Source organism: Quercus robur, chromosome 5, assembly GCF_932294415.1.
Source record: "Quercus robur chromosome 5, dhQueRobu3.1, whole genome shotgun sequence".
NCBI lineage: Eukaryota > Viridiplantae > Streptophyta > Magnoliopsida > Fagales > Fagaceae > Quercus > Quercus robur.
In genome coordinates, this window is record NC_065538.1 from 82,959,025 (window position 1) to 82,976,371 (window position 17,347).

General features: G+C 34.8%; 1 protein-coding gene and 1 long non-coding RNA gene across 4 annotated transcripts in view; one reads left to right on the forward strand and one right to left on the reverse strand.

Moving 5' to 3' along the window:
• Nucleotides 1–17,347, reverse strand: part of LOC126727415 (uncharacterized) — a 105,909-nt gene that overhangs the window by 70,922 nt on the left and 17,640 nt on the right. For both annotated transcript variants that reach the window (XR_007656240.1, XR_007656239.1), the window contains exon 2: nt 5,723–6,069. This is a non-coding gene — a long non-coding RNA (uncharacterized LOC126727415). The remainder of the gene's footprint in view (nt 1–5,722; nt 6,070–17,347) is intronic.
• The window catches only part of LOC126727410 (receptor-like protein kinase FERONIA), a 77,726-nt gene that overhangs the window by 32,699 nt on the left and 27,680 nt on the right, over nt 1–17,347 (forward strand). The window contains exons 1-2 of one of the 2 annotated variants that reach the window (XM_050433080.1): nt 5,119–6,849; nt 7,209–8,271. In XM_050433080.1, the coding sequence (XP_050289037.1) occupies nt 5,196–6,849; nt 7,209–8,206 (2,652 nt within the window). In that variant the 5' untranslated portion in view covers nt 5,119–5,195 and the 3' untranslated portion in view covers nt 8,207–8,271. Of the gene's footprint in view, nt 1–5,118; nt 6,850–7,208; nt 8,272–17,347 lie in introns of those variants that run through there. The other variant, XM_050433081.1, reaches the window with a different exon arrangement.

Below are 17,347 nucleotides of genomic sequence, written 5' to 3' on the forward strand. Positions count from 1 at the left end.
TTCAATTAGCACGCACCTTCTTCCACCGCCTGGGCATTGCTCGGCAAACCACATCTTAAGCAAGTAGAAAGGCACTCGAGGACACCATCTCTTGTATGTCGGGCAGTGCCTTGCTGAATATCTCTGCCGAGCATATCTACTGAAGTGGGAACCATTTCCAAAGCCACTCTCACCACACCCCACTCCCACCTAAACACCCACTTACAATTAATGACATTGGACCTCCTATTGCACTAACGTTGGAGGTAATCATAATCTCTCCACTAATTATATAAATATGAGAAGCTGAGGATGAAAAGGGGTTGGATGGTTGAGAGAAGAAACGAGGAGTAGAGGGAGCAATAGAAAAGAGGTTGTAGTGAGAGAAAAGGAATTCTTAAGGGAGGTTAATGTGTTGGGCATAATGATATTTATCGATTTTTAAAAACAAATAGAAAGAATTATTATCCTAAATTATAATTCAATAGTTACAATAATAAGGAGGATGGTGGGTTCCAGTTAGCTCAAACTGGTAAAGTCTATGATGGTTATTGCTTGCACATGAAAAATGTTTGTAATTTTGATTTAACATATGATATATTTTTTTTACAAAAAAAAAATATTTATATCAATTAAGTCTTTTCATATTTGTAAAAAAAAAAAAACAAAAAAACAAAAGTAAGTTTTGACGTGTCTAAAAATTTACAAGTCAATTTAATAAAAATAATATAATTAAATTATGTATGGTATACATTAATTACACTTTAATTTAATGAGGTATGTATGATATAAAAGTAACTTGAGAGAACAAAAAATGAATTGGTCAACTATATAAATGCATTAGATGTTTTTAGAAAAAAATATAGGGGAACATTATTCAAAATTATGTACACAATTTTTTTTTTTTTTATTACCAAAACTACAAGAGGGATTGAGGATTTTTGAAAAGTAGAGGGGAGCCGTGGCCCCCTAGCCCCCCTCCCTTTGCCTCTGAAGCTATATGTGTACTATATATAATAACGAATGCTTCGCAATTAATTTTGCAAAGCTCTTGATGATGTTGTCATTTAGACACCTAGGCGCCCATGTGGCTAGCCCATTGCAATAGGGTTTTTTGGTGTGCACAAATATAAGAGAACAAAATCCCTAATCTATTAAAGACACCTAAATTTATGTTTAAGTGTGCATTCAGAAAATAAGAGAGACACATTCTCATTAAGGCTATCCCTAGTCTCAAGATTCCATTCTCAAAGTCATGTGTCTTAACATGTAAACATCACATAGAATACCCATACTTGTGGATTTTACTGACTCAAATGCCATTGAAATTTTTTTGAAATGCTACAAAGGTCATGGAAAGAGTCATGGTAGACTGTTTTCGCTCCATCGGGCTTTAGTTAGAGTTTGATACTAAACCCAAAAAGGTAAGAACCAAAACCCTTGAATCTATAACATGAGAACATGTTTGTATGTTTTTCCTTCATGCACCACGTCATCAACATCCTTTCCTTTTTCTTTTTTCTTTTTTCTTTTTTTCTTTTTTTTTTCTTTTTTTTTCTTTTTTTCTTTTGTTTTTTGAACTTTCACTTTGTTTTACCTTTCATCTCATTCAATCGTTACCTTCTTATACTAAGTTTGTATTGGTATTATCTAATCGTTTAACCTTTTACATATAACATATAAACACTAGAATGGGTGAATTTGAAGAAACATTTGAATTAAATAATTATTATGGTTGATATGTTTATAAGTATAATTAAAAGATTCATTTGTTAATCATAATTTTTGTACCCCTTTCACAGATAACTTCCTATACTTTTTTTTTTTGGTGAGCTGCACCATCCTTCTACAAACTATTACCTTGACATGCTCCACCAACACCAAAAAACCATAGAACATTTTTTCATGGCCCTACCAAGCTACAGCTAGAAACCAGACCCATGAGGTCCACAAAATTTGCATACCAAAACTATTCCAAGATATTGAAACATAATGTTATTATATTATGTATAAAAAGAGTTCTATGGATTTTTACCAAAACCTCATTCACTCAAATAATAGAGTTAAATATTATTATTGTTTCACTATTAATGTCTATTTATTCATTTTTAATTTTTTTAGTTATTCACAATTTCTTACTTCTACTTGAAAGAGTTCTCATGCAACACAACAACAACAAAAATAAATAAAAAATAAATAAAACTGTGCAATGCACATGCCTATATCTAGTACTTATAAACAAATGAATCTCAACCATATTTATAAACATATCCCCAACAATAATTATTTAATTCAATTGTTTCTTCAAATTCACACATTTTGCACCTACTCTTTTTACTGGCTACATCAACTTAGGCACCTCCTTTCTCATGCAACCGGAAGGTGCCCTATATGAAAATGCTTCAAAAACCCTATTATTATTGTTTCTAGCATGGTTCCCAAGATTCATTTCCATCTTCTTAGCACCAAATATCAGAGAAGTGACAAAAATTGAAGTAAGTTGATAGCTTACCGGTGTTCTATATATTGTTAATTACTATTTGGACTTTTTTCATGTATTTTACTGATAAAATCATTAACAACAAAATTATGGTTTAAAAAAACTGTATCGAGGGCCTCTATCACGTGGGTCATGCTCATACTAATAGTGAAATTCTAAGTTGGAGGAAGCAAATCAACAACTAAGTTGAAGATTTACATATTCTATTGAAATTCGATTATCTTTGTGACCATCCTTTCAGCACTAAAAAATCCATACCAGTTATCTTAACAACAACTTTAGACACAGAGGCGATAAAAATTAATAAATAAATGACCCCAAAATTCAACTCTATGATCCTCTTTAATCCTTCAGTGAAATTGTAACTCAATTATTTCCTAGAATTATGTTTAGCACTACCTTTTTGGCATCATTATTATAGACGTTGATCTCGAACTATAAATTTATGGTTTTATTTAGAGGTTTAAAATAAAAGTTGTTTCAAATTTTGTTCTCGGTATAGTTTTATATATATATATCTGTTTAGAATTTTGATCTAGATAGCCACTGAAAGGGGAAAAGATAGTTTTATTTCAAATCAAAAATTCATTTTTTCATCTTTAATTCCATACTATGAATTGTGTAACACATGATATGGCTTAGCTTAGATGTCATATACAAATGTTTAAAGGGGATGGCATGGTTGTTATTGGTTTGTAGATAATTAGTACAACTTTGGGAACAAATAAGAAACTTATAGTTTTGAGGTGATGTTCAGCCCACTCGAATAACTACATCAGACCCATATTATTTCAAAGTGTAGCTTAGCCCAAAAATAGTGTATGTTGTTGTTGTTAGTCATATTTTACAAGTTTTGAGTTAAATAATAAAAATCTTATGAATAACTTGTTTGTGTTTCACTTTATACTCCATCAAATCACTTTCCAAAAAAATAATAAATAAAAGTTTGGAGGTATGACAAGGGATTCTCAAAGAACTTGAAACAATCCATATTAATTGATTTCTGAATGAAAGGTTTCAAGATGAGTGTTTTAAAAACATTTTCTTATTTAAGATGTAATTTATTTTATTTATATGTTTTTTTTTTCTAAATAAGGTATTTTGTGTGTGTATATATATATATATATATATAATATTGAGTTGATATTGATATTATCTAACCAATTAACCTTTTCATATAACATAATAAACATTAGATGATTATTAGTATCGGTTAAGTTGAAGAAACGTTTGAATTAAATCATTATTGTTGCATATATGTTTATTTATAAATACAGTTATGATTTATTTGTTTATAAGTATGTTTATGATTAACATGGTTATATGTCTAATGGTTTTTTCAAGCAAGTGTTTGATATATGACCTATCTTGCAGGAATAGGTGAAGGTATTTTTAATTTGTTGTCGTCATTTAGTTAGTCTAGTCCATAAACGTTACAACTCAATTACTTATTTAAATTATGTTTAGCCTTGATTTTTTAGGAAAGTAGAGGAATTCAAGAGGTTTTGTTTCTTTCGAATTGAGGGTTATAGCTCATTTTTATTTTGAATATGTTTAAAAGTTTCGGTTGTAATTTATGTATTCCGCATTAGGTTAATTAGGACATTTCTATAGTGTTTTGTTTCTAATTTACGTAACTATATATTTTTTACAAACATATTAAATAGTTTTTAGTATTATTAATGTTAGGACATATGTGTTTCACTTGTTAGGAACATGTCCCTATTTTATGTAATTGGCTAATTTTTTGACAAAACACACTTTACTTGTATTTGGATAGATCTAGGATGTGTTTAATACTTCAAGAAATCTTGTTTCAAGTTCAAGTGTTAAAGCCATGCAAGTCTATCTAAGAATCAAGTGAGAAAGTGCTGAATTTTAAAACTCGATAGCTGCTCGACACCTCTCGACACCTGGCTTATCTGTCGAGCTCTTCAGTTGCTTCTTATCGCAATCTCAACACCTCTCGATAGCTAGGTCGATCGATCGAGCAAATTTCTTTCCCCTCGACACCTCCTATCTATCGAGGTTTAAGAAAGAAACAGAAATTCTGATCTGTTTTCTTGGAATTCATGGCATCATCTCCGCTGGCGTCTTTGCATGGTTGGAGGCAGTGGTATTTATGTTTTAATTTGATCGGAGTTGATTTTCTGAAACATAGAGATATTGAGAAAGAATTTTGTAAAAATTTGATGACATGGCAGTATTGGAAAGTGTAAACTATAAAGGGTTTACAATGCATCCCTTTTAAGTTCGGATTCATTCAATATCACAATGGGAAGGCGAAAGCTCAAGAAAATAATTCTTTCAACTTTAATTAATCTCACTCCACTTGATTCTATATATTTTGATTACTGTAAATATTATTAATAATCAGTTTAATGAAACACAAACACACACATAGATATATATATATTCTTTCTGCAAATATTTATCCAAGTTTAGGGGTGGCTAGAGTTTGGGCATTTCGCAGAAACACTTGAAGAAGTAGAAACTCTCTCTAGAATTTGACCGAGTCCAAAAGCAACCATGGGTCCCCTACTTAGACCCGAGCAAGGACAAATATAGTTGTATTATTAATATGTATTGATATTCACATGGATCTCATCACAAGCATAAAGCAACTTGGCAGTCTTCACTCACTTCCACTCGTTGTTGCTCTAGTTCAATAATTTTTCTCAAATTGCTTTGTTACAGTCACTGACCTCTTGCACTCATGAAGAGCCACCCTATGCTCACACCTATCTTATTCCTCTGCTGCTTATTCTTCCTTCTTTCTTATTTAACAATTGCTACTTCAACACCTCTTTACAATCCTGTTGAAAATATTGTCGTTAACTGTGGCTACCCTGGCAGCTTGAAGGGGGATGATGATCGTTACTGGATCGGAGACAAAGGTTCCAAGTTCGCTCCCACAGAAGAGCCTAATTACAAATCTAATACCTCTGTAGCCCAAAGCCAAGTCTCCGTCGGGATTGTCCCCTACATGACTGCCCGTTTATCTTATTGGCAATTCACATACGTGTTTCCGGTCACTCCTGGCCCGAAATTCGTCCGGTTGTACTTCTACTCCGCTGTTTACTCAGGTTTTGAAAGTTCTAAGGACTTTTTCACTGTCAAAGCAGGTTCGTTCACCTTACTTAGAAACTTCAGTGCTTCCATTTATACTCATTCATTGGACCGAAAGGATATTTATAAAGAGTTCTGCATCAATGTTGATGAGAATAAAAAATTGAACTTAACCTTCATCCCTTTTACAAGTACTTCTATGAATTACCATGCTTTCATCAATGGAATTGAGATAGTCTCCATGCCTATGGACCTGTACTACAAGCCACAAGATGTCATTAAAGGTGAAGAATTCGTCCCAGTTTATGTCGGCCAACCTAATCCGATCTACATAGACTACAGCATGGCTCTCGAAATGGTTTATCGATTAAACGTGGGTGGAAGTGCGATACAAGCAAAGGAAGACACAGGCATGTTCAGAAAATGGTCAGAGGATAGAGATTATTTGTTGTCTGGAGGCTTTGTGCCTCGCGATCCATCTTTGAAGCCAAAATACACAAAAATACCAAATTACACTGCACCTGATGCGGTCTATCAGTCTGCAATATCGATGGGTCCAGACAGAACCAAGAACAAGCAGTCTAATTTGACATGGGGCTTACCTGTTGATACAGGATTCAATTATCTAGTGAGGCTCCATTTCTGCGAAATAGAGTCTGAGATACATGCCACTGGGATAAGGGAATTCTATATCTATATAGACTATCAGCTGGCTGAAGAAAGAGCAGATGTACTATTGTGGACTGACGACAACGATACGCCTTACTACAAGGACTACGTGGTGATGATAAAAAACAAGGGTAATGACACACATCTGCTTTCCATTGATCTACAATCTAGATTAGATGCTGATTTGATCGATGCCATTTTAAACGGCGTGGAAGTATTCAAATTGAGTGACTCAGACAACAATCTTGCCATTGCTGCTCCATTGCTTGATCAACAACAATCTGCTGGGGCAGCCAACGAGTCCAAGTCAAAGAAGACAACAACATTCATTGCCATTGGAAGTGTTTTGGGCTTATTGGTCGTGCTCACTCTAGTTTGTTGCATGGTTCTCTGTATACTGAAGAAGACCAAGCACTATGGTTCTTACCATCCACTAGCAAAGTGGTGGCGGTGGTCTAGGCCAGATTCCTACAAAAGAGACTTCTCAAGGAGAACAGCTTCATCACTGCCTGGAGAACTATGCCGCTACTTCAGACTAGATGAAATCAAAACAGCAACCAACAACTTCAATGAAGATCTAATTATCGGTGTAGGTGGCTTTGGAAATGTTTATAAGGGTCTGATTGAGCAAGGTAATGTATAATACCATGATTATCTTTTTATTTTTAGTTTTTTCCTGAATTTTTCCTAATTGCAGTAATACCGGGATTTCTAACTGCATATAATTAAGATTAGTGATACTATAACTATTTTAGGACAAGTCTTTGCATCTTATAATTTCCAAAATATTATAGAAACTAGACATAAGTCGTAAATATTTTTGTTTACACATAATAATAAAAGAGTGGTGTTAGCTAGGGTTAGTGCAAGTTTTATTAAATATAACTTACAAATTCAATGTCTTTATAGGTTATTGAAATCCATCAATCACATTCATTGTTATATTTATTGGGTTTTAAAAAACATGATAAAACACTATTTCTTCCTCCAGGTAATATGATGGTGGCAATCAAGCGCATGAAACAAGAGTCTCGACAAGGTGCTCTTGAGTTTATGACAGAGATCAAAATGCTTTCTCAACTTCGTCATGTGCACCTCGTGTCTCTCATTGGATATTGTGATGATGAGGGTGAGATGATACTTGTTTATGAGTACATGACAAATGGTACCCTACGCCACCACCTCTATGACACAGGTAATGATCCCCTCACTTGGAAACAAAGGCTCCTAATATGCATAGGAGCAGCACGTGGTTTGCACTACCTCCACACATGTACAAAGCATCCTATTATCCACCGTGATGTTAAGACAACAAATATTCTACTGGACGAGAAATGGGTATCGAAGGTGTCGGATTTCGGATTGTCCAAAATGGGTTTGGATAACACTGCTGTTAGTACTCTAGTAAAAGGGACATGGGGGTATTTGGATCCAGATTATGCAAGACGCCAGCAATTGACTGAGAAATCCGATGTATACTCATTTGGTGTAGTGATGTTTGAAGTGTTGTGTGCCCGGAAGGCACTGAATCCAAAACTCGAAGAAGAGCAGCGAAATTTGGCTAGTTGGGCTAAAAAATGCATTGATAAAGGGACCATAAGCAACATCATTGATAAGTATCTGACGAATAAGATAGTGCCAAAATGTTTAAAGGTATATGTGGAACTTGCAGAAAGTTGTATATGTGATCATGGAATCCAACGGCCCACAATGAATGATGTGATGGAAAAGCTAGAGTTTGCATTAGAGCTCCAAGAGCAAGCAGAAGCGATCAAAGATACTGATTCAGAAGTGGTATCATTCCGTGTTGCCACTGCCAATGGAGCTCCTTGGTGCAACAATTTTTACCATGGACAGGTGTTGGAGTCGAATAGTGGAACTGAGTTAAGTACGATCAATACTGGATTAAGTTACCCTAGTCTTGATTCTGTTACTATTAGTATCACAAGTGAAGATGTCTCCTCGGGCACTAAAAACAGTAGTTCTTAAGTTTTGTAATTATTTTTGTGTCTTTCTATAGTGAATAACTACGATATGGTGTGATTATTAACTTATTGTTCTAGAAAAAATAAAATAATATGAAGTCAAAAAAAAAAATTTCCTTTTACATTTTTTGTAACCGTAGATTACCAAAGATTTTCCTCTAAATGAGTTTAAATTAAGATTAGGGGAAAATTAATTGACTTGTGGCTTTAGTAAAAAAAGAAAAAAGAAAAAAGAAAAAAAAAAAAGACATCTACATCAATTTACTAAAATTTTTAATTAAATAAATTATAAAACAACAGTTAAGTAAATGATTCAAATATGTATAGTAATTTCTTGGATGTTCAATATTTGTTATGGTTCCTATAACGAAGGTAGTATGAATCTTTAATTCTGAAAAACTTGAGAATTTGACTAGCACTTATAAAGTGTCTTTTAATATGTAAATTACTAATATATATATATATAAATATATATATATATATATATATATATATATATATATATATATAGATATATATATATAATACCAAACACACCGTTTTACTTTTTAAGTTAGCTAACGTGCTTTTTGCGCTGCAAAACTGAACCAAAGAGGCACATAATTATCTATCTATTTATATATTTAGAGACTTTTCTGCAAGAAGAAACCAAACCGTGACCACAATAATGGGGCATGGTTCATAGATGAGACATTTGAATGCATCAAGACCATTGTGAGACAAAAATGAAAGGATGAGAAACATATGAGTGGCAAGAGCCAAGACTTTTCAATGGGACTAAAAAGAAAAAAAGACTTTCAATGGGACAAAGAACTTGGACCCACAATCTTGGAGACTTTTGTAGGAGACAAGAACCTGGACCACATCCACAATCATGGACTACGCATGATAACTTGTACTCTCTACTAGTTCCAAGAAGAAGCTCTCAATACTTTTCCAATGGGCCGTAGCCTTTTTGTATCCATCTTGACATGTGGTGTGCGGTCACAGATTCATTAAACTATTAAGGGAAAAATAGTGTATGCCCTAGGCGCATGAGATATTATCTCTCTATTATGTATCAACTATTTGTTTCTTATAGGGCTGTACATGAGTCGATTCAGGTCAGTTTTGAACTCAACCTGAAACCAACGAGCTCAAGTCGAGTGGAAGATGACAGGACCTACAACTGACTACCAATTAACATGGGTCAAGTTGGATTGGGCTTAGGTAGACAATTGGATGATTTGAGCGAAACTGAGTAAGAAGTGGTGGTGGCGGCGATTTAAGCAGAGGAGAGCACGACTTTGTCTGAATGAGTAGAGAAGAGCACAATATTACTGGATCTGAGCTGAGAAGAGATTGACATGGTCGAATTTGGAAAAATTTGTGCCAAATGTGGCCAAATCTCAGTGGAATTGTACTAAACATGGCTGGATCTTAGTGGATCTATGCCAAATTTGGCCGGATCTTAGTGGAAGAGGGTCAAATGTGGCCGGATCTAAGCAGAGGAGGCCTTATCTTTGCCGGATCTGGGTGGATTCAACCTAGTTTGATGGGTTTCTAGGTCGGGTCGGGTGAGCTTGGGTATTAGAAGAGGAAACCGCCACACAACTCATTGGAGTCGATTTCAAAGGGTTGAGACCAACACTGACCACCGGAGGCGTTGGATTGGGCTATGGCGGGTCGGTTTGGTTGGTTTGCCGGTTTGCTTGGATAGCCCTGGCCTTCTCATTTCTTAATTTGAAATTTTCACATGACACTTGTATATTAGGTAGTATAAATACTATTACACACATTTTGTCACACACATGATTATACACACCTCTAATATCCATTGAAATCGTGAGTTACAATTTTAGTGCATTTTATGAGTGTGTGTAAACTTAAGTATATTAGGGTGTGTATAATAAACATCACCCATCATGAACACAAATGTGAAAGAGTATGGAGATTTTTAAATACGAAATGATCAGAGCCTAAATCAAAATATCTATAAATGTGATTGATGTCAAATCAATAATATAATAAATAAATAGCTAGTTTTTTTTTTTTTTTTTTAATTAGAGAAATTTCATAAACACAACAAAATCTCACTTTACAATAATCATATTTTGAACTGTTGCGAGTTTGGGGTATAATTTTATTATATTTTAACATACGGTAAATTAACATCTCAACTTGTTGAAAACATACTGTGAGATTTTTTATTATAATAGTAGAACTCTTTACATTACGTTTTAAAATGATGAATCAGAATAATATTTAGGTTTAATTATACATTATTGCCTATTTTGGTCTAGCTTTTTAGCTACTTTTTAAAATTTATGTACAAATATTTAGTGGGTTTCAATTTGATCAATTGGTAAAGTCTCTAACGGTTTAATAAGAGATATAGGGATCAATCCCCACCTACACCAAAACCGATTAATGTCTTGGTCTGATAATAAAAAGCAGATTCATTAGAAACAGACGTCATAGGTTGAAACTATATATATATATATATAAGTACAAATTTTTAAAACTCACTTTTTCTTCACTTTTTATAACTTCTTTTTCAAAATACAAACATACTTTGGCACACATTCAGTAAACAAAATAGCAAAAAGCTAAATAAACTGGAACAAAATTAGCTACAAACTTGGTTGTAGCCTAAGGATATAACTTCTATTAAAAAAATTGAAAGTTCACTTGGTGTGTAAAATACAAGTGAATGTTTAGACCCCCAAATTCAAAATTACCAACACAAGCTTATACTCAAACAATATATGTGCGGAATGATAAGTACAAGCGATACCCAAATTGGTAAAACACTCTAAACCATAATTAATCACAACCACAACAACAATTAAAAAGGAAAAGAGTGAGGAAGAGAGATGCAAACACAAAGATAACACTGGCAAGTGTTATCAAAGAGGAAACCGAAGAACTTGGCAAAAAGACTCTCTGACACCCTCTAAGCGGTAAAATGATCCACTAGAAAATAAGTTGGGATACATGAATAGCAATAGACTCTCCAAGCCTAATCTACCCGATGCACCTAAGTCCTCCAAGCTTCTTGCTCCGACAAGGTTAAGCCTAACCGTGTCTTTTCTAGTTTTCCGAATCCTGCAATAAGCCCATTGCATCAACCAAAATGAATTGGTCCTCTTTGAACTGCTTCCCAAGCACTAAATAACATTCTCACTGATATGGATATGGCTAGGTAAGGATTTGGCTAAGTATCCTCTCAAAAGTATGACAATGGAGAGGATGAGAGTAATGAATTTGGAGAATCAAATGTCTAAGATTATAGATGAGTCAATCTTGTTTTTCTCTAGGGTTTATCTCTCAAAATTCTCTTTAGAATCTCTCTACATTTCATGGGTATAAGAGTATTTATAGTAGGGTATGAGATAGAATGTGAAAAGTCACTTTTCTACAAAACAGGGGGTTCTGGCGAGTGACCCGCGACTGGGATGAGTCATGAGTTCCAGTCGCCAGATAACTAAAAAGTCCAGATTGTACTTTTGTCTTGTAGTTCTCTAGCTGTCATGACTCTTCAACTTCCTACATGCTTCACATGTGTGGCACTTTGGCGAGTCATCAGTTACGAGTCACTCGCGAGTAATGCTCTTGATTGCACACACACTTGAATTTGTCACACTCTCGAATTTGTCACACTCTCTTACACACAAACCTTACATGATCTCACCTAAATATAGGGTATCTAATTGTTGAATTACAAGCAAATTTGGCACGAAATAAAGCCAACGCATGATTGAGTGAATTCAACCTTACAAAAATTAATTTTTCTTCACTTTTTATAACTTTTTTTCAAAATACAAACATACTTTGGAATGCATTCAGTAAACAAAATAGCAAAAAGCTAAATAAACTAGAACAAAATTTAGCTATAAACTTTGTTGTAACCTAAGATTATAACTTTCATTAAAAAATTTAACATAACTACATATTTTGAAAATCTAAACTGTTCTCAAATGCACACTTAATCCTCAACTTTTTTGCATATTTTAATGTGGCATTCATCTTTTGAAATGTTTCATTTTTGTTGTTGATTCTCACTTTGATATGAGTAATACAATAGATATAACAAAAAGTTACAATAATTTCTAATTTAAATTATGTGGCATGTTAATTTGGGAATATTGTAAAATTATCGTAACTTTTGTTTTTGTTTTTTTGTTTTTTGTTTTTTTGTTTTTTGTTTTTTTGTTTTTTTGTTTTTCTGTTTTGTTTTGTTTTGTTTGTTTGTTTTTGTTTTTGTTTTTTTTTTTTTTTTTTTTTTGGTTTTTGTTTTTTTTCATCCATTGCATTCTAAATGCATAGATCTTTTCACTCAAATAACACCAAGAAAACTATTTTCATCATAGCTGTTCTCTTCTCTGGCCACCAAAGGCTAGACTAGTCTTTAATCAGTCATCCCATGGCCCATTTCTTACGCATACACTATATATGTGATTATTGATTATTGTTTTTATGAATGGTCATTGTCCTCACTTGGCAGGAGTGGCTTTCAGAGCTTAAAAACAAAAAAGAGATGAGGATGGGTTCAAAATAATTTCCCATTAAAGTGGGGTAATATTATGGATGGGATTGGGAGATTTTCTTTCCGAGCATCTACCTCTAATTTGTGTCATTACTTTCCCACTTGTTGAAATCAAAGCTTCCAAACGATTTTGATGATGTTCACATAGTAGTTATTAGACGGGTGGGTAACCTGTATAAAGGGTGCATTAATGATGGGGCCGCCCTATCTACAATCAATGGATAGACTTAAACCTGGTAAATGGTTTGGATAAACTAGGTTCAGGTTTGATCCAGTGGGGTTTAGAGCAGAAATGAGTTAAGCCTAAATGGGCTTTAATAACACTTATATTCGATCTTTCACGAATTGGATTTACCTATAGTTTTGTTTGTTGCAAAAATTAAAATTTAAAAAAAAAAGTTTAAACATGTTCTTTTTTAATTTTTATCTTCTTTTAATAAAAATAAGAGAACAAAGACTTGAAATAATACATAAATATATAAAGGACAAAATTTTAGCTATAAAATTAGTTGTAACCTTAGGCTACAACCTTACTCAATAAAATAAATATTACTATATATTCTGAAAATCTAATCGTTGAATTGCATGTTGTTTATGCTCTTAATACATATGTCAAATTTTGTATCAATTAGGTGTTATTTACCATATGATCTATAAACTTATATTTTACGCATAATTTAAACTACAAAAACTTGCAATTTAAACATTTTATTGATAACATAGCTATTGATCTTTAATTTTCTAGAATGATAGGCCACAAACTGAATGACCCCTTGTGATAGAAATTAATTAATTAATTAGCCAAGTTATTAATTAATCAATTTATCATGCAAACGCGTAGTAGTACAAACAAATCACCAATAAACTAATTATGCACGGAAAACAAATAACACGGTGATTTGTTTACGAATGGGAAAAACATAACGGCAAAAACCCCACCGGGTGATTTTCAGGTCACCACTCTCGAAACTCCACTATTATCACAACAAGTGGTTAAAGGAATTCCAAGTACCTTACCAACCTACAGTTGAACCCTTATCCCAATACCCAATTGGACTTATTCTGTAGTGACAGTTCCCCTTTTTGATGCACGACTCCAAAGTACATGACTAACCAATTGCGCGAATCCCAGTACGCGACTTCAATCACCAACTAAGAAGATTGTTGGTTGCAAAGTTCTTCAGTTCATCCACACGATGAAGATCAAGAAGATGCTTGGTCACAAAACCCTACGGTGCACATACACAGCAACTTCTTCAAGAGAAAGAGATGAACTAGGGCAAGAACTTCGTCTCCGGTCACAATTTGCTTGAACAAAGTTTGCTTAATGCTTGTGCAACTTGTGAACTGTTTGACAGCCCTTAAAACAATCCTTTTATATGTCTAGGGTTAGGAGAAAAGAAAGCCCAAAGACATATTCACAAATCCCAAGAAAATCATATCAGAATTCTGAAATTCTTAAATCTCGACAGATAGTAGGTGTTGAGCAGCTGTCGAGCACACGGGGCTTGAATAGCTTTCTTAAGCTCGATAGATGCAGCTGTTGAGCTTTAATGAATTTGCACTATCAGCTTGTTTTCTTGGACAGACTTGAAGGCTTCAACACTTGATCTTGAAACATGGTTTCTTGAAGTATTTAAACACATCCTAAATCTGCCCAAATACAAGTAAAGTGCGTTTTGTCAAAGGATAAGCCAATTACATAAAATAGTGATATATGTTCCTAACAAGTGAAACACATATGTCCTAACAATCTCCCCCTTTGGCAATCCATGACAAAACCACAACAAACAAATGAACATATGAGAGAAGTCATAAATCACTCAACTCATATTCACTTGTTGAATACAATAAAATCTATCCTAACACAAACTCTTGAAAAACTTTGCAAGAAGAGAGTTTGTGGCAAGTAGACTTTGACAACCTGTATTTCTGAAACACTTTAAACAAAACTCATCACGGCATCTTTGTGAGAAATAGAAATAATAGATTGCATACAAGTAATAAGAAGCATCTGTATAAAGGGAGAAAAGAAACAACACATGAAGGGGTAGGTGAAAGAAAAACATACATCAATATAATAGGAGTAAAGTACAATGTATGTCTATAAATGGTCACAAGATCTCATGTACAAGAATAATGTATCTAAAAAGAAAGAAAAGAAAAGATACATACTATCCTCACTACATCCCTCAAAACATATCAACACTCCCCCTAACAAAATGGTCCTATACTAACTCTCCCCCTAAGAATGACTACTTTTGTATCCAAAACTACTCTCCATTTTTGTCACGAGTGACAAAGGGTAAGAGTGTCAAGTAGACATCTCATCAGTAGAGCTAGCATCTCCATCAGCATCATCGTCATCACCATCATCATCATCCTCATCCTCAGAATCAAAAGTCACGGGAGGAGGTGGTGGAGGAGAAGCCTCAGAAGCAAAACCACCTATGGACGCCTGTCGCCATGCAATACGACCTACATGAACGTTCACTTGATACAACTCCGTAGAGAGTGTATCTAGGCGAGCATCCATGCGCTGCAGCTGCGCCATGATGTCTCCTAAAGTCACATCGACCGAAGAAAAGGAAGGAGCGGATGTGGATGGAGTAGAACGGGATGGAGCTGAATGGGAGGGAGGAGCTGCTGAATCCGATTGCCTCGACCAAAACTGGGCCTCATTACGTTTAACGGTAGCATAATCTATGGCACACATGATGGTGAAATGGTCAGAAGAGGGAAAAGGAACAAAAAAGTGGCGTAAGATCCTCGTGATAGCGAAAGGAAAGATGAGCTTATCACGAGACGCCGAATCTAGATGAATATCTATAATAGAAAGAATGAAATGAGAAGGGAAGTCTATAGTAAGATGCTCAAGAAGAGATAGCAAAAATCAAGTACGAGGCTCTGTAATGGAATTATAGTGAGAGAGTGGATGCAAAACAAAGGTCATCACCATGTTCATGAATCTAGGACTTTTAGCAAAAGGTCTACATGGTGTAAACTGGCGCTCACCCCAAACAAAAGGGCACTCACAGAAAGCAGACATGAGCTCATCCCTGGACACAGTCCTCAAACGCTCACAACTAGGATAGTCAGGAAACACTATCCTAGGGACCCGAAGCACATCCGTAACAAGTTACGGTGTGATAGGAATGCGCGTACCTCAAATGCAAGTGAAGAAAAAAGGTATTGAACGATCAATCCCGTGCATGTTGGAGTAAAACTCCTGGATAAGCACAAGAGGACAGGTGATTGGGACGTCACACAGTGACTCCCATCCCTGACTTTGAATGACAGTGGGAAGGTCGGTGTCGGCAAAGCCTGACAGAATGACTTGGCGTTCCGAATGAATGCCTCGTCTAGAAAAGTTCTCCGAGAACGCCTTGAAGGCTTCACCATCACGGAACCAAATATGAGACAGAATACGATCAGAGGATGAAGAAGCGTCGGAACGAAGAGGGTTCCGAGCTGGAGTAGATTTACGCTGAGGTGCCATAGACACGACTAATCGTAAACAGAAAGAGAGGGAAAAAAAAAAAGACAATAAAAAAAGTCCCAAGCAATTTCAAATATAACAAGTATATTGAAAAGAGAGTACGTATGCATGGGAAATGCATGAACAAGTGACATGCAAAAGAAATTTCATCATAGGTTTAGCCCAATCCAACCCTATCAGCACACAAACAGATAACACACATTTAAATGTATGACAATACTATTATAATGCTAATGTGATGCAATGTATGAGGTTTTAAACTCATTTAAGTGAAAACCCATCCCAAAATTTCAATAATAACTCATCAATTTTGAAAAACCCCAAAGTTTTCAAAAACCCCAAAACCTAGGTTTCAAAACATGAAATGCATGAATATGAAAGGATTAGAAGCTTACCAAGTGAAGAAAATCTTGAAAAAGCTTGAAGAAACCTTGAGGAACAAAGATTGGAGTGAGATGAGATAGTTTGGGAGAGAAAACAGAGAAGTATCGAGAGAGAGAGATTGAACAAAATGAGGTTTGAATCGCACAGGGAGATTAAATAGTGCATCAATAAATCTCGATAGATGAAGGTGTCGAGAGGTGTCGAGACATCTGTCGAGGAAGGTATCGAGAAAAATGTTCTTTGACAGATACAGGTATCGAGGAGGTGTCGAGGAACAAATCATCAGATACAAGAACAGAAGCTCGATCGATCCACCAGGTGTCGAGATGCTATTGAGGAGGTAGAAACATTCTCAATCAATCCACCAGGTGTTGAGATGCTATCGAGGATGCAGAAACATTCTCGATCGATCCACCAGGTATAGAGAAACTGTCAGGATTACGATAAGAAAAAGCTGAAGAAGCTCGACAGACAACAAGTATCGAGGAGGTATTGAGGAGGTGTCGAGCTAGCTTTTTAAAAGTAGTTTTTAGAGATGTGGAAAACACAGACATGAATGCAATCCAACATGCAACTAAACCAAAGATCCAATCAACATATTAAGCTCTCAAAATCATCTCTTAATAAAAAATTTTAAGCACATGGATCTTCAAAAACACACACACACACACACACACACTAAACAAGTCTAACCAATTTTATATTTCAAAAACAAGTCAAGACAGCTTAGTGAG